Raw genomic sequence first — 19,214 nt, 5'->3', positions numbered from 1 at the left:
GTAAAAGTAGCTCATACAATAATTCCTGAGCTTTTATCTCGTACGCACAGAGAGCTTTCGGAATAATTCTTGGCGTCAAGCTGAAGTACAACTCTATTACCAGCAGTCGGTTTACATATCCTTTATAGTAAACCAACATTAAACAAAGTGGGACTATTGTCTCAATGAGCGAGAAATGCAGAATGATTTGGATGAAATTTCAGTTTGCTGTAGTGAATGCCAGCACTCTTTAAATGTGGATAGGTGTAAGATAACGCATGTAATGTAGAGAAATGGCCCTATCGTAACCCACCACACGAGCAATGGTGAACGTCTTGAACACCTCAAATGCCATGAGTACTCATGGGTCATTCTAAGACTCTCTCTCTTACGCCAGTGACTCCACAAAGAGTAGTCGATGTTTGGCCTCTTCAGGTACGCTCTTCCTATTATTGGCATATTTTTCCTTGCTGCAAATATCTGTCAATCCTTGGCCACCAGGTCTCTCCATTTTATATTCGATCTGCCTGAATATCTTCGTCCTTTGGGTTTCTTCTCTGACATTCCCCTCAATCTTGACTATTCGTCTCCTCTATAAATATGGCTGGCCATTCTCAGTCTCCTTGTCTTGCCCTCTGCAACAACACCTGGTTCATTATATATCCCCCTGTTCTTTTTCCTTCAGCATCCTCCTCCCTCACATATTGGTTCAAATATTTTCCTCAGAATTTCATTTTCAAAAACCTCTATCTTTCTCTCTTTATGCTTATCCATCCTCCAATTTTGTGCCCAATGTACAGATCTGATTTTAGTTTCATATTTTCTTGTAGTAGTAACTCTAGAAAATGCTGGGATTACAGAAATGGTTATTGCGGAACACTAAGGAGCAACATGAAATGGTTCGATCACGTAAAACCGGTGTTACGGAAGGTGAATGGAAGATTTAGGGATCTCAAATTGAATCCATATTTCTAAATTCCCAGAAGACTTTTGACGCCGTTCCTTAAAAGACAATTCTAATCAAATTGCGTGCATGTGGACTATCGTTTCATCTGTGGATTTGTGGTTTCCTGTTAGAAAGTTCGTAGTACATAGCATTACACAGAAAGTCATCGAGTAAAATAGAAGTGTTATTTGGCGTTCGCCAAGAAAGCGTCATAAGCCCTCTGCAGTTTCTAATCTACGTAAACAATTTAGAAGACAACCTGAGTTTGTCTCGTATATTGTCTTCTGCAGTTGATGCTGTGATTTACCGCCTAGTAATTTCATCGTAAGATCAAAACCAGTTGCTAAATCACTCGGACACGATGTTTGTATAATTCAAAAAGTACCAATTGTCTCTGGATAACGAAAAATGTGAGGGCATCCGCATGAGTACTAAATGAAATGCGTTAAATTACATTTGCTTGATAAATCATATAAATCTAAAGGCTGCCAATTCATTTAAATACCTAGGAATCACAATTACGAACAACTTAAATCAGAACTATCATATAGATAACTTTGTGAGAAAGGCAAACGGAAGACTGTTTTATTGGCAGGACACTTAAACATAAAAGATCTGATAAAGTGTCTCCCTAAACTATGCTTTTCCGTCCTCTGCTAGAGCACTACTATGCGTTATGGGGTCCTTACCAAACAGGATTGACACTATGTAACATTCCCTAGGCCGATGTACTTCTATGTAACATGCCCTCTGCGGAATGACAAACCCTAACTTATATAACGTACTGGTCTGCTTGGACTGTCTGATACGGTAAGCGATAGATTGTCGTCAGGGGTGCATGGCAGGTCCTCTTTGTGACTTACCAGGACAGGGGCAGCGTAGTCAGCCTCCGCACTTTCTCGACCTGTAATCTTACCTGCCATTGCCTGCAGTTCAGCCGCTCGTACGTTACTCGGCCCCCTGTGGATTCTGGACTTCGTAAATACGTAGAACTAAGGTTTTGGAGAGGAGTTCCAGTGCTACTAAATAATGCAACGCACCTCTGATAAAAGCAATTATATTGGCCTCAAAATGCTCTGATACACTTTATTACAAACGAGTTGCAAAATCATAGTTTTCACACCAGAATCCAGCCAGATAGCTGTCAGGCGGATATGCCTCTCTAAGTGGGTTTTACACCACTGTCAGATATCGATTGCATTTTGTTGTCATCTCAATCAGGCTAATCCCAATTGTGATCGCATCAATATAAATCACTCAGCTGCCACGTGGGTCTTTTACTGCACAACGCCAGGATCTTGTATTACTGGATGCCACGGAACTCAGTCTTTAACACTTGATACCCCTCATAAAAATAAGCATCATCATAACCAATTGGACATAATGATCATTATCAGAAAACAAAACCAGAATCTGCTACAGCAGGAGAGAGCACAGCAGTTAACTTACCGTGTTCAATGACTGTCGTGTTGTTGCATGCACTAAGCTTTGCTCAGTTAACTATTGGCGTATATGCCTCAGTAATTGTAACATATTAAGATAAACGTTCCTTCACAGTCAACATAACTTCACCACTACGCGAACATTACTTTGTCACGGTCTTAAGCAGATTAAGCCACAGAGCAAAGCTTAGTTGGTAAACCTGCGGGAGCGCAACCGCCGGCCATCCGTTCTGCTCCCCCGTCTAACCGCTAGTCCTCATCAATGGCGAGCTATGCGCTCCTTCTCCCCCACTAAACCGCTTGTGACGTCCGCCACCATCTCTGCTCTTAAAACAGACACATTTTACTTCGGTAGCGTGTAGTCAGACCCGTCCACCTTCTCCATCCCCATGGGTAGCCCGCCTGTGGATGCTGCGTCGTATCTCTAACCTAGGCCTACCCCTGGCTTTTCTGTGTCCTTCTGCCTTCACGTTCTCGCAACTCACCGTGCTGGCCTACCGCGCCCCACTCGGCTCTTTTCGTAACCCTTCGACACGCTATCTCCGCTCACTCCGTCCGTCCGTCTGCCATCCTGCTGCATTCTAATCAAAGCTCGGTTAATTAAAAAGGCTTAAGACTATTGCTCATCTGAAGCGTGTTCATTGGTGCATACCACATTACCACGTTTCAAGACGACATTGAAAAAGTCCCAAAAAAGGACAGTTCGTTTCCTATTATAGCGAAATGGGGGAATTCTCTACTCTAAATGCAAAAATCTTTTATTCTCGCCAATTGACATAGAGAGAAATGGTTCAAAATGGTTGAAATGGCTCTGAGCACTATGGGACTTAACATCTGACGCCATCAGTCCCCTATAACTTGGAACTACTTAAACCTAACATCACACACTCCATTCCCGAGGCAGGATTAGAACCTGCGATCGTAGACTGAAGCGCCGAGAACCGCTCGGCCACAGCGGCCGGCAGAGATAAATGATCATCGTAATAAAATAAGAGAAGTCAGAGCTCGTATGGAAAGATTTAAGTGTTCATTTTTACAGCTGCGCTGTTAGAGTGTGGAACAAAGGAGAAATAGTCTGAAGGCCGTTGGAAGAACCCTCTGCCAGGCGCTTAAGTGTGGTCTGCAGAGTAGTCATGTAGCTGTACATGTAGAATTGTCGGAAGGTTTATGGGGAAATGTAGCACATCTCTAAAGGAAATCACACACAACGTGCTACCGCGACCAGTTGTAGAGTATTTTTTAGTGTTTGGAGGCCTTATCAAGTAACTAGAAATGTACGGGCGACTGAAATTAGAATCTCTGGAAGGAAGATGACTCGGAAGCCTATTAGACAAATTTAAGGAAGCTGTATTCAAAGAAACTTATTTGAGCATTATGTGACCCGTCAGTTAGGGCGATTCACAACAACAACTTATGTACACATGTTATTCCAAAAACGTTATCGTGGAAGTAGGGGTCAGGAGGTGCTGGTGAAAAAATACACATTGATAAGGTTATCTTTTATTTTAAAATGCTTTCTCAGTAATAAATTTTTAAGTGTGGCACTTCCTTAAAAAATATTTTCAAAACAATTTCAAATAGCTTGACAATTTTCATTATGAAAAGGAGATTACCAGGTATGACATTAACAACTTGCCAATAATGAGATTTTAACTTGACACAACACTATATATATATATATATATATATATATATATATATATATATATATATATATATATATATATATATAAGACAACAGTTTAAAAAATCTTTTAAAAATAGCTCTGTGTAAAGGATATTGCAAGGTTTGACGTTAACAATAAGAGGATTTTAAACTTGTCATATCAATAAGGGAACAATTCCAAAAAAAGAACTTTAAGTAGCTAGCTTGTACTAAGCAAAAATAGTTGTCTCTCGCAAGTTACATAACTTACATTTGTTACAAGATAAATGTGAATAATCCGGCACACAAGTCTTCACATTAAAGGCAGTTCCCAAAAAAAAAAAAAAAAAAAAAAAAAAAAAAAAAAAAAAAAAAAAAAAAAAATCCTTAGCTCGGTGAGGGAGTGACACGCGTAAAGGGGACCAAGTCACAATAGGCGTAATAGTTACTGGTGGTCTACAGGGCCACAGTAGATCAGCCCCAAAACTTCCATTACAAGCTGCCACCTCCCCGAGTTACTCAAAACCAGAAGATGTAGCAAGGGCGGTGCCTGCACAGACTCTGGACCATAGAAACCCGCGGCACTGACCCTAAATCACCCAATCGAGGTGTGAATGAAAGCGGCCCGACGAAGAAGCAGTTACCACATTCCCGCGGATGGGATGACCCCAACAAAACCACTGATGAAGAAACTCATGCCCTTCACTGGACCCTTGAAAATATATATATATACACAACTAACTCTGTTACATAAAAACAGTACTCAACTTCTCACACTCCACCCCAGCGCCAGGAACACGTCGCACTTCCAAATGCTCGTCAGAGCTAACAGCTGCCAGTGGTTTCAACGGCCGATAAGAAGACATACGGTCCCATGCGCTGATCTCCTGCACCACGGCTTGTAAGCTTCATAAGCCACGTACATGCGGGTAAGGCAGGCTTCGCCCCTGACAGCAAGAGCTCGGCCAAAGCAGCTGACGACCCCCAACAGCAGGGCCCCGCTCGCGCCACCACCTCTCTCGGTCACCGCCCAGCACGTACTCCTCGATCGTTACGCGACCGTAAACTCGCTGCACCTCCCACCAGAGGGCGGTAGCGATCCAAACAGCGCGCCAAACCGAAAGCGCCACCGCAAACACCAGACGCGAAGCGAAAGCACTCCGCCTGGCGCGCTTTTCGAAGAGCCGGACACAACTACGGCTCATTATGCTGCTACCATCATACATATCGCGTATGGAAATGTGGAAATTTCTGGTAAGTTCGTATGGGACCAAACTGCTGAGGCCACCGGTCACTAGGCTTACACACTACTTAATGTAACTTACACTAACTTTCGCTAAGCACAAGCCACACACGCATTCCCCAGGGAGGACTCGAACCTCCGACGGAGGGAGCCGCACGAACCGTGGCAAGGCGCCTTGTATATGGATCTTCAGAATAGGATAACAGAGTTTGTGGTACGCACAGTAGTATATATGTAGTCAATATTCCCTCGCTGAATACATCAAAAGAATAGAAATAAAACCGATAATGTTGGCTCGAATTACTCTGTGCCAAGCACTGTTCGGTGACTTTCGGAGCATTTACTCCACCTGGTCAAAAATATCACGACACTTATTAGCGAGCATTAATACGGAGAGTACCTACCCTTCGGGTTGAGCCCTATTGGGTACACTGACAATAAGGCGTCTGAATGTCTGTAGAGGAATGGCAGCCTATTTTTCCTCAAGAGCTGAATCTAGTGATCTTGGACACTGGGCGCTAGAGGGAAGTCATCTTTCCATATCATCCCAAACGTGTTCCATTTGATCCATCTCGGGCCTCTAGGCAGGCCTGTCTGTGTCAGAATTGTTGCTTTCTGACAGCGTCATGTTCATACAGTCATCGACTCACTACTGTTCCTCTACTATACGTGGTACAAAATGCTGTATATTTGTTCATATCCATCTAGATTTAGCTTTTCCTGAAGCAAAATTAACGCAAGAGGCCTTGCCGCAGTGGTATCACCGGTTCCCGTAGGATCACCGATGTTAAGCACTGCCAGTCTTGGCTAGCCCTTGGATGGAGCACCCTCTGGGTCTGCCGAGTGCCGTTGGAACGCGGGGTGCAATCAGCCCGTGTGAGACCAGTTGAGGAACCGGTCAGGAAAACTGACAACGGCCGGGAGAGCAGTGTGCTGACCACATGCCCCTCCAGTGACGCATTACGGGTGAGGATGACACGGCGGCCGGTCGGTAGCCTTCCGCCTTCATGGTATCTTCGGACGGTGTTTTGTTTGTTCAAACACAATTAGGGGACTACACTCCTACCACGAAAAACACACTCACAGTGTAACACCAAGTCCTCCATACTTCACTGATGGAACTACACATAAGGACATGAAACCCTCTCCAGGCATTCGCCAGACCAAACCCTTCCATCGGATTGCCACAGAGAATAGCGTGATCCATCTCTCCAAATCACTCGTTTCCAGTTATTGACCACCTCAAGCACCAGTTATCACTTACTAACAGAAATGTGCCATGTATGAGGGGTTGCTTGAGCATTGTACACATTCATTGTAACTCCCTACTCATAGCCACTGTGCTAGCTGGACTGCTGGTAGCACTTCGGAACTTACAAGTGATTCCTTCCTCTGATTTCATGCGATTTTTTTACTACCAACCGCGGCAATGTTCGATGGTTCTTGTCCGTCAGTATATGAGGTCTGCTTGGTATTGGTTTAGCTGCGTTTATTCCTTCGCATTTTCACTTCACACTCATACCACCAATTGTGGTAGTATGAGCAGCTTTAGGCGGGCTGAAATATCCCAGATGGGTTTTTTACTCAGATGACATCCAATGATTAGTCCTCATTGGGAGTCACTGAACTCTCCTGACCGAACCATTCAACTTTTACTGCTTCTCTACTGACAACACAGCACTCCCCTCCTCCTTTTATACTTGTGGGTCCACCTCTCGTGACATCTTGTGGTCAGTTCGGCATTATATAGGAGTATCCGGATGCGTTTGATCAGACAGTGTAGAAAGATGTAGAACTGAATCAGAGACTGCGGCGTAGTCACGTGTACCAGACCTCTTTCGCCCTCATGACAGTGGCAACGTATCTCTGATATTTAGGGGAATCTCTTCTACGCTGAAAAACTTTTCAGACTTTAGCTTCTATGCCGCCATGTAATATAAATTTAATATATTTTTTTATTCAGTTTTGAAATGACAGCGTTCATTTTAATTGCGGTGCAGTCTCTTCCTGAAATCACAAAAATTACTCCAGGAAATAAAGGTTTAAACAGAAGTGAAAAAATGTTACAACGAACGCAAGAGTCATGTAATTATGAACAAATACTCCGGTCAAACTTAAAAACGTTGCGATCCAGAAAATCGTGGATACATCGTATTTGATAATCCATGTGCTAGACCTACATTATTATTCCACAGCACATCAGTAATCAGTAAGTGTAATCAAAGTAAGAAGAAGTATTGTCTTAAAACAGGCATACGTTGAAGTAGAAACTATCGCCAACTAACATAAATTTCCGTTTTCAAGACGGGGAAGACTGTTAACACATTAAAGAAACACACAAGGAAATATTCCAATCCGACATGTCGAAAACCACCATGGAATTTAGAATACAATGAACAAATTCCCTGTCAACATTTTTGCTGCTAAGACACACAGCAAGTATTTTTTCAGATTTGACGCTTTTCGTTTTTGACGCACGACGAATAGCTTAAGACAGCCGTTTGTACAGATGTAGAAGATGTAGATGCCTAGAGCGCAATCGGCTGTGACAAGACAGCATAGCGCTGCATAGTGCTGATATCCGGAGTGACACAAGCGAATTTGAAACATCTGAATCATTAAAAAATGTCACGCATCAGTAATGTTTTCACAAAGAGGCAGTTCGTACCGACGGCTAACCTGTTGCGTGAGTAATTCCTACTGAGGTGACTAGCAGAGGAAAATAAGTCAAGGCAGTATTTGCTATTACATTGTAGACAAAATCCATCAGTCGTGATTTCAATTTATTGAAATGAAATGTTTCTTAAACGTACATCATTTTGTAATAATTCCTGTATCAAAGTTCTTCTAATTTTTTAATAACGTATATTTTAGTAACAATGAAACAGTTCCTTGTTGATTCCACGTAGTCGTCACAAGATTTGACGAAAACTAACATTTTCCTTACATCAGGCACAACCAGCGAAACAATTATTAATGCTTTCAGAAACGTTTAATTTAGACAGAACTGCGACTGAGTAAGAAACAAAAATGGTCCCCACCGTTGCTCTGCTTATCGTGCTGCATACCGAGCATACTTCAAGCAGTTCGTAAAATGTGCTGATACAAACTGATAACGCACAAATGACTGAAATTTAAGAATACTGTTCTCCTGCTAATCCCCAAATGACACTAAGATATCGGAAATTATATAGTCCGACAATTTCCTTAAAAATATGTTCCACAGTTGAAAAAAAAAACTGTTTTCCAGCCACACACTTGTCGTTCCGGGTGGAATCTCAATTATATCAACAATCTTTTCTTCATCCTTCTGAAAGACAGAGTTGATATTTCCAGGGCAAGAGTGTAACAAAAGCACTGAATTAATTTCTGCAACTCATTAGAAACCATTTCGAATTAAATGTTAAAAATTATTCTTTTCTATTTTTCCAGGTTTTAATACGTCCGTTGCAAAATTTTTGCCACCAAAAAGTCCTTTCTTTATAGTTTTGGTCGTACTATGCGTTAACGTCCCTCAAGATGTAAAACTATGGAAACAGTAACCCACTCATACTTACGTCTGACAATGTTGCATATGAAAGAGTCAGAGCATTAGTCCACCACACAACAGACTGTCTGTTTTCGCCTCGAAATGATACAACGTGGTTTGCTCACAGTTCTTTCATGAAACCTGTCTGAATAGCTTTAGACACATCAGATGTGGAGATAACAGCAAGCTTTGTCTTCACAACAGCTACGAGTTGACTGCACTCCTCTACGCGTTTACTTGAAGTATACTTCGTTGTTGGCGACTTCCTATACTGTATGATTTCTTGAATCTGCTCAACCAGATCGAAGAAGATTTTTGCAGTGTTCATCTCAACTTCGATTCGAATACCCTGTCTCAAAGATCTCCATCGGTAATGGTCCATTGCCTCTCACGAGTAGGAGCAGCTCTACATAATTCATATCTCAAGAAAACTCCTCCTAAGAACTGTTGTTCACGTTACTTACTCAAGGTTAGGGGTTCAGTACGGTTATTAGTGAGGGTGTCGGGACTTCGTGTGACCACCCTATGCAATAAATTGTTTAGATAGTTTTGATTTCACAGTTTTGCGAGTTTCAATTTGACTCTTCTTTATTACATTGTGTAAGTCTTTCTTACATTTATACAGTTCACAGTTAGATTTCACGAAATAAAACCGGTTTCCAAGCTGCTTAACATTAAGTGTTAAATGCGATGAATATTAATTTAGTTTAACTCCATATTTAACACTTATGCTACCGCAAAAGCAGCTGCAGGTTTGTGTGAACAGTAACTACAGACAAATATTTCAGAGAAACAATCAACAACAACAATTCGCTTCACGAATTACGATCGTGGGAGACGTGTTACTAGTTTACCGGTGTGCTGTCAGCCAAGCACATGCCGCTGTCGTGTTGCGCATGTGCTGACTACTACAGCTCCGGTAGGGTTGTAAACTTCTCCAGCCACCTGCCGAGCTATGAATTTGAAAATTTTCAACGTTTTTTAAAAAAAACTTATAGTTCGTCATAGCAGCTAAAATTTTGAGAGGTTCTTCCTGCATAATACATTTCGAAAAGTCGGACTGGACCATTCCCTTATCAGTTTATTTGTAAATATTACGTGTTCCATGGTAGGAGGATTTCTGTTTCAACGTACAAGAGGGTGCATGATGGACGAAATTTGGTGTACCTGCCCACACCTTATGCAACGAATTTTAAAAACAAACAGCATTCTGCTCTCCCTAAGCTTCTGTAACTGAAGAATTAAGAACAGCTTAAAAATAGTTTTAGTACTATGGTGTGCGTACTGTAAGACCTTCAGTACACACACCATCAGATTATTTGACTGTCGCTCTGACGAAGTAGGCGAGTGTCAACAATATGTCTCGTGGTCTTATCGTGGGGTGTTTATCTTCCGCCGTTAGGTCAGACGATAGAAATGCCACTTGCACGCTTAGAGTAGCAGATTGACGGTGACCAACTTTAAACAGAACTTCATTAATTTTCACAAACATTTATTAAAATAATAACAAGCATAAAAATTATTTAACTTGGTTCTGGATGCTATCTACAATTGACAATCTGAAGTTCCTTTGGTATTGGTACGTTAATCTTATTCTCACATATATCTCTGATACTTGACAAAAGTATCTATACATTTATCTTCATGGCTATGTACAGGAATATGGTAGTCTTATTAAGCACAGACTGAAACTTGACTATAGACTGGTACAGACAAACGTAGAACTCTTACAGACTGGTACACAGTAATGCAGACTGGTACTGACTGGTGCAGACAAATGCAGACTGGTACAGACTAATGCAGACTGGCTAATCGGAGGTCTGTACACTCGTAATACCTCGCGCGTTCATGTATCACTGCGCGAGTGTGATCCGCGAGGAGCAAAGGTTCTGCGTTAGCAGCAATCTCATTGACTGCGTTACATACTAATACGTCGATTGGCGGAAGCAGAATTTGGTCCGTCTCTATGGCAGCGCCATCTCGTAGTGCGGAGACAGACAAGCGCTGCGCCTGCGCTGTTGTGCTTAGCGGGGCGCCCTCTAGTGGGAAAGTTGTGTACGCGCTGACTACGCGGAACTATGTACACAACAAGTACACTGACGGAAAAAAATCGCAACACCTAGAAGGCGTGGTGCGACATACGCGAAAGTTGGTAGGCATGTTTCTACACCTGAAAGATGTAGCACCACTATGAGAATGCGAATCAGTTTCGCCATAAATACGCGCATAACGGTCGTGAAAGTTACTTACCTTTGAGTTTGGATGTGACAGTTTATGTTCGTCAAGAATGCCATTAACGTGACAAAGAAGCCATTATCAACAAAATACTAAGTTTGAACAAGATCGTGTAATGGGGATACGAGAAGCTGGATGCCCTTTCTGTGATACTGCAGAAAGACTTGACAGGAATGTAGCCACAGTACATGATTGCTGGCAGCGGTGGTCACGGGAATGTTTAGTCGCAAGAAGATGGGGGTCCTGAAGACCATGTGGCACTATTGGGAGGGAAGATCATCGTGTTCGGTGTACGGCTCTGGCGCATCGTACTGCATCTGCAGCAGCAATTTGAGCACACAGTGACACAACGAACTATTACAAATATATTGTTTCAAGGACAGCTCCGCAACAAATGTCCTGTAGCGGGTTTCCCACTGATCCCAAACCACCTTCATTTGTGACTTCAGTGGTGTCAAGCGAGAGCTCAGCAGAGGGCAGAGTGGAAGTCTGTTGTGTTTTCTGATAAAATCCGGTTTTGTCTCGGTGCCAATGGGGGCCATGTGTTGTTTAGAAGGAGACCAACTGAGGAACTGCAACCAACCTGTCTGCGTGCTAGAGACTTTGGACCTACACCTGGAGTTATGGTCAGGGTGCGATTTTGTATGACAGCAGGAGCACCTTAACTTCAAATCTGTTCGTCAGTCGGATGATTCGACCTGTTGCCTTGCCATTCATGAACAGCATTCAAGATGGTGGTTCCCAGCAGAATAATGCTCGTCCACATACTGCTGTTGTAATCCTACAAGCTGTACAGCATGTCTACATGTTGTCTTGGCCTGCTCGATCACCAGATCTGTCTTCAGTGAAGTGCTTATGAGACATCGCCGAATGACAACTCCAGCGTCATCCACAATCAGCATTAACCATCCCTGCACTGACCGACCAAGTCCAACAAGCATGGAAATCCATATCACAAACTGATGTCCGGCACCTGTACAACACAACGCATGCAAGTTCGCATGCTTGCATTCAACATTCCGGCGGTTACACCGGTTATTAATGTACCAGCATTTCACATTTTCAATGGCTTATCTCGCGTTTGCATTAACATGTAATCTTCCGTGGTTAATCACTTAAATATGTTAATTTAGACAAACGTATTCCCGAAATTTCATAGCTTTTTTTCATCAATGTACGTTATACAGAACTTAAATATGTAGAACACATATTTACAAACGGGCACATAACGCTATCTCGTGTGTCTGAACAACAAATATAACAAAATGATCACATACCTCACGAGAGACTGTTGAAAGATTTTGGATTTAACTCAAAGCTCTGGTGCACCACCCGCTGCTCAAAAACTGTGCACCACCAAATTTCTTCCCTTTCTCGTCAAATACTGTCGTCGAAAATTCTTACACCACAAGGGTTCTGACTAGCTACAACCTTGGCGAGGTCCTTGACTTCTGGAAGCATGTGATGTCGGAGTACACTTGAGAAATCAAAGCCGCTATTTATCCTTCGATTATCTACCCACCAGAGCTCATGAAGCTGAATAAAATCCATTCCAGTCCCGGCATCAAAGAAACATTACTCTCAGCACCTGGGCGCTATGTCCATCGCTAAGATACATCACCCCGAGAGCCAGTGACAGAAACTTATTCGATGGGGCCTACCTGAATGCTGTTTACGGTCACTCAATTTTTCTAGGCAAGAGTTACTCTTCAAACCAAGATTTCTTCAGGTAATTCGCCTCAGATCAGCACCTAAATATAAACACTAATTGTGCAAACTCCAGCTTTCATTTTCGTTACTTTTACCACAGCATAGAATTCCCTCGTACACATTTTCTTTGCAGTTCTGCTCATTTTTACAACGCCTGTGATCATAATTTGCTCATTTCCTGAAAAAGAGATGGTGACAAATTTTCCGTCTGATGGCAATGCAGCAGCGCATATGCAACCCAGCCCGACTCCGATTCGGTATATAAGCGCAGACATGTAAGCAAGGGGCCTTCGAACGGAAACTTGGTGATAGTTCCTTATACAGTAATTTTCAACAAGCTCCCACAAGACATGAACGCTGTTACTGACAAAATGCAAGTTTCCAAACCACAGTTGAAGGCGTTTACTTTGACCAAGTCCTTCTTTTCAGTTTACGAATACTTTCGGTCTCCTTAATTGTGTTATAATAATAGTTATGTACCAAAAAGTGATCGTCTGAAATCCAGCTCGGTCTGGTCATCCACAAGACCCAGAACGCAGTACATATAGGAGCCCAGGTAGATGCCGTCTTCCTTGACTTCTGGAAGGCATTTGATACAGTTCTGCACTGCCGCCTAATGACCAAAACAGAGTATGGTATCACTCCAACTAGATGACTGGATATAAGAGTTTCCTACGAAGAGAACTCAGCATGTCATTTTCGATGGAGAGAAGTTTTCAGAGACAAAAGTAAATTTACATGTGCTCCAAGGAAGCGTTATAGCAGCATTATTTTTCACAGTATACAGGGTGGTCCATTGATTGATCGAAACGGCGATGTGACCATCGGCGGCCGGCCGGAGTGGCCGAGCGGTTCTAGGCGCTACAGTCTGGATCCGCCCTGCTGCTACGGTCGCAGGTTCGAATCCTGCCTCGGACATGGATGTGTGTAATGTCCTTAGGTTAGTTAGGTTTAAGTAGGTCTAAGTCTAGGGGACTGATGACCACAGATGTTAAGTCCCACGGTGCTTAGAGCCATTTGAACCATTTTTCGAAAAAGTATTTGACTCGCATTCAATAAAAACTCTACTAAGAGCCCTTGATAGACAAGACGTTGACTCAAACTACACTGGTGTCCAAAATTAAAACAACGCACTACTATTTCCTGTGTCTAATTCACAACATAACCATTAAAACTGTCAACATATGTCGTTACGATCGTGTTCTGGACGGAATATGGCACTCCGATCAACGGGCAACGATGCCACCAATGACGTCAGGACACCTACCAAAAGGGGTGGTGTAAGCAGGGTAGTGCCACATCCACAATTGCTGTGTACACAGTCACAGACGGTACAGTATGGCAGAGAGAAGACGCCTACTGACTCTCTGCTGAGGAGGGCAATAGGAAGAACGGAAGCAGGAGAGTGGCAAACTTATGTGGCCCAATTGTTTTTTGTGAATCGTTCTGTTGTTTCTCTGATGAGGCGACAGTTTATAGATACCGAAACTGTACCTCGGAGACCAGGACAGGGCCGACCACGTGTGACATCAGAAAGAGTGGAACGTAATTTGGCTGTAAGGGCACTACGGTACCCCCTTACTACTGCACTGCAACTTGCATCTGACCTCGCAGCGTCTCCTGGACATGTTGTATTGAGGTAAACACTGTACAGAAGGCTCCAACAGGGTGGCCTTTATTGTTGGAGACAGCTGTCTTACCTCTGCAGCGCCTGTCTAGAGTGGAGCCGTCAACATGCAACCTGGAAGGTCGGAAGGTGGGCCAATGTCCTTTTCACTGATGAGTCCCGATTTGGTCTGGAGAGTGATTCTAGAAGCATTCGCATCTCTAGGGCACATGGAACACGATATCGGGACCCAAACATTGTGGAAAGAGACCGATATCGAGGAGTATCCCTAATGGTGTGGGCAGAGATTTTGTTGACCACTCCAACACCTCTCCAAATTTTACGGGTGAATTGGCAAGGTTTAACTGATGCAGCTACCGTGAGGAGATCTTGGGATTTCATGACCAGGTGTTCCAAGATGCTGTGCGTTCAGACTTCGTACTGATGGAGGTAATGCTCGACCTCATAAAACGGAAGATATTGCAGGCATAGTGTGGCCTGCTCGCTCTCCCGATTTGAATCCCACAGGGCATGCCTGGGATGCACTAGGGATACGGTTTGCATCACATCAGCATCCACCAACCACTGTCCAACACTTGTGAGCAGCTATGCGGGAAGAATGGGCATTATTGCCTCAACATAGGATCGATGACATCATTCACAACATGTCCCGTCGTTGTCAAGCCTTTACTGGTGCCACAGGTGGTCACACGCCATACTGATCAAATTAACCAGTTGTCAGAATGTGTAAGTTGAAAAACAAAAAAGAAGAACATTTTTGTCTACAGTTACGTATGTTGCAGTTGATTACGTTCTGTATTCTTTACGTTGTTTTTATTTTACTATCACCTGTCTTGCGGAAAAAAAACGCAACCTTGCAAAATTTCCGTTTGTTGCTTTAATTTTGGACATTAGGTATGTCATCTTGTTGAAGGGTATATGCATTAAGGCAACAATTTCTATTAGACTTCAGTAGAATGATGGGAAGTTCAAAACTAAGGGAGTAGCTAACAGGGAGATGCAATATCACCAAAATTATCAGCAGCGCTAGAATAAATCTGCTCTTCTCGGTTTACAAGCCAGTCGTTTCGAAATGACGCCGCTTGTAAGCCGAGAAGGGTTTAGTCGGTCAAGTCGCCACGAAATATTCCTAGGATACAGCGCTAGAGTAAGTTTTCTTATCCTTAAACTGGAAAATAAGGTGTTTGGATAAATGGAACGTAACTGATCCACCGTAATTTTTCTAATGAAATTGCGATGTTTGTTTCTAGTGCATTAATTATTGAAAAACTCAATCAATTAAATTTAAAAGTGTTCGTAAAATCAGTTATAATAAAAGATAAATAACGCGTAGCCGGCATATCGGAAAGAAGATGGTGCAACTTAACAATGCAGCTTTTGTGTTAGTGTATCTATCGATGTTGAGGAAGATGGCTGGATGCACAGCCAAGAAAGAGCTGAAGTGTAAAAACTGATCCGAGGGAGGAGCTTCCTGTAAACTAAATAAAATTTTCAAAAATAATCTTCCAGTTTATCTTGGGAAACCATTAGAAAATCGAGTGATTCTCAGCTAGCAACGGAGCGATTCCTGTTTCAGATTACTTGGAGACAGTAAAATGAAGAAAACGGTCAGCGATAGGTAGTAACAGTGCTAGTAATACGGCTGCCGGCTGGCAGATGGGCCACGGACGCTTTAGATGGCTTCCAGGACATGTGAGAAGACAGGTATCGCGACCTGATGTAAGGTGGGCAGACTGCATTGATACAAATGTGTAGAGGCCTGTGTGTGAAGACTGTAAGGCTTGAAGTAGTCCAGGGCAAACCAGTATGCCACACTGTGTGTCAGTTTGATGCTGCTGCTAATTATGATGATGGTTAGTGAATTGTAAATTAGTAATATGAAAAGTAAGAATATAATGTTTATTACGTATGATAATTTGTACTTAAGGTACAGGTACCGATATTATGAGAATTATGGAACACTGAAATAAATCGAAAAGTCTGCTGTCAGTTTTATGTTAACTGTAACTTATAGAATATAAGGAAAACATGAATTTATATTGTTTACTTACTCTAGCCACCATGATCTGCTATACAGGGAGTTTCAGGAGGAACTCTAAACATTTTAGAAGCTGGTAGCCTAGACTAATTTGAATACAATATTCCATGTGACATGTGTCTAGCTGAATTGCTTACTGAGATACAACTGGCTACAGAGATAAGTTTTCATTTCGTGGGTCGGTATTCAAGTTGCAGCGGTTTTCTTTTAAGATTTTAATTTTAATTTTTAAGCTGAGGTGAAGTTGTGCTTGAGCTTACACAACTGAATTTTTGAATTGTTTTGTGAGTATGATTTGTTGTCCAATTAATGCTGCACGTATTTACAAATGTGATGTATGCTGATGTTGTATTTATGCATTGGGTCTGGCCGTGAGTCGTGATCGGACAGGCGACCGCTTGCGATGAGCGAGAAATCCGGGTTTGAGTGTCGATCTGATACAAATTTTCATTGTCTTCATTCTGTTATAAAGCTGATGGTTGTCCATATTCGCAACTGCCAATACATTTCATTAATTATTCAGCTGGTAGAACGCAATCCTTCAACAAGCCAACGCAGAATTTCTATACACAGCGGTGTTCCACATACAAACATATGGCGGACACTGCGTATGCACGGCCTCTGTCCTTATCATTTGTAGCAGATTCCACCTCTCGGTGAAAGAGATGAAGGTAGACGATTGGAATTTTGTTGTTGGCTAATTCAAGATCTCCGAGTACTGCCATTTATATTGTTTGCTGCTGAAGCCATTTTTACTCGTGATGCTATCAACATCGGTGATGCGACTAAAGCTCACATGCCGTGGCCCAGACATTTTGAACAACGCTTCTCGGTAAATGTTTGTTGTATCATGAGAGACAATCAGCTAACTGGGCCTCCTGCGTAACCGTAGATCGATAGAAATGATCAAGTTCCTTGACCAACAATATTCCAGCACTTTATGCCTATGAGAATAGTTGGAATGCTAAGTCTGAGGATACAAACACATTAGACGAACTAATTGTACGGATCATGAGTAGTGCTCCCTTTGTAAATAAACGCCAAGACGAACTCAGAAAAACAACACGTGGTGTTGTCGTGAGGATTAGAAACTGCACTGAAGTTGCAGATGGGTTAAAAATATCAGTTGTGAACTACATCACTTGCCTCTAATGACCTAGTGCCTTCTGTGCGTATTTGTGTGAGTTGTGTTCTAACAGTTGTATCTCTGCTACGAGTAAAAGCTGGACGCATGTTTCTTTCGACTTTGTCTGTAGAACCACTTTGTAATATATTTATTGTTCTCTGCAAAACATCCTGTATTCGTCAAACTTTTATTCCATAGGCTGCAGTTTCCGATGATGACCAAGGCCTACATTTTCTTCCTTATTAAGTTAACTTAGGTAACTGCAGTCATATAACGTCTTCGAGACTGCCAGTATTTCGGTAGCTGAACACTGCATCGTTTTCACAGCACATACGCATAAACAGCGATCTCTCGTTGGATTCTTACCTTGAAAACGACGAGGTGTTCACCCCTAGAAATACCACCTGTTTGTCGAGAACGTTAGACTGCTGCATTCCTATACGACAGATAGGAAAAGCACAAGCTTCGCCTTCCCCATTCTTTGAGAAATTACGAAGCCTTTTAAAATGAAGTAAATGTATACGTTGAATTTTTTTTATTATTATTGATGTCATTGACTTAGTTGTTTTCATTTCATCAGTTTTATTTTCAAATGTTTGATATATGTCCAATTGTCTTTCTAAACATTTGTAAATACCCAGTGACACGTATCATGAACACAGAGGTGCAACGGAACAAAAAACTCTCTCGTTATCTTTTTTTCAATTTTCAATAACATAGAGATTTATCAATCACTCTGTTGCCTTGCCTAATGCACAGGCTCCTTACGTTTCTTGTCTTTCTATTTCAGGTATGAGACTCGGTCTGTTGCAAGTCAAGGTGGGACTCGCTTACCTGTTGTCGAGGCACAATGTGCGGACCACGGACAAAACGGTGACGAACCTCGAGTACAACCCTAGGTCCATTATACTTATGCCTAAAGGTGGCATCCAACTACGGCTTGAAAAGAGATTCTAGAAGATGTTCGCATTGTATGGATCCAAGATATGATAGCAAACTAACGCTGCGGACTGTTTCAACGCTTATCAAGTTGCTCTTTTAGCTCTACATTGTTGTACCATGTTACGATTAAATTACATTGTCGCAAAATACACTATTTTACCATGAGACACTCTGAAATATAAGTCGGCTCTTTGTTTTCAAAATAATGCGCATCCATACAAAATCCTACCTTCGCACATGATGATAAAGTGTCTATCATACATACCTAGGTGCGACGCAGCCAACTGCTCTTAAGAGTATGTCTGTACTTCCATTAATCACTCTGCATGGAATACGTGATTGTAAATTAACCCTCCGTTACTCGCGCGAAAATTCGTGACATTGTCACTCGCGCGGATAACTGGTGTCATCCACAAAGCAAGCGGTCTATTTGTACACTTTGAACTGCCTTTATGACTGGTTTTATGACTTTTTATTAAATCTAAATACAATACATTTAATATTTGAACATAGTATAATATATTCTAACGTTTGAAAGAGTGACCATTCGAAGAACAATATCTTCAGCTGAATTACTGACATTACGTGGTCTCTCTTGTTGCTTACAGACGTACGGTTCTAAATTCAAAGTGTAACCTGTTTTTACATCAACCAGAGCAAACACTTTTAACCCATACTTTGCTAGTTTGCTAGGAATATATTGCCTGAACTGGAAGTTTCCTCTAAATGCCAAAGGCTATTTGTCAACAGCA

The 19,214-nt window shown here is 42.2% G+C and overlaps 1 protein-coding gene across 1 annotated transcript in view; it reads left to right on the top strand.

Annotated features, from left to right (window-relative positions):
* The window catches only part of LOC124616285 (cytochrome P450 6k1-like), an 82,831-nt gene extending 64,354 nt beyond the window's left edge, over positions 1 to 18,477 (top strand). Inside the window, exon 8 of the mRNA XM_047144588.1 lies at positions 18,311 to 18,477. Within this exon, the coding sequence (XP_047000544.1) occupies positions 18,311 to 18,477 (167 nt within the window). The remainder of the gene's footprint in view (positions 1 to 18,310) is intronic.
* The last annotated feature ends 737 nt before the right edge of the window (positions 18,478 to 19,214 follow it).

This window comes from Schistocerca americana, chromosome 5 (assembly GCF_021461395.2).
Source record: "Schistocerca americana isolate TAMUIC-IGC-003095 chromosome 5, iqSchAmer2.1, whole genome shotgun sequence".
Classification (NCBI taxonomy): domain Eukaryota; kingdom Metazoa; phylum Arthropoda; class Insecta; order Orthoptera; family Acrididae; genus Schistocerca; species Schistocerca americana.
The sequence above is the reverse complement of the archived record's forward strand: the minus strand, read 5'-3'. Positions and strand labels throughout refer to the sequence as shown.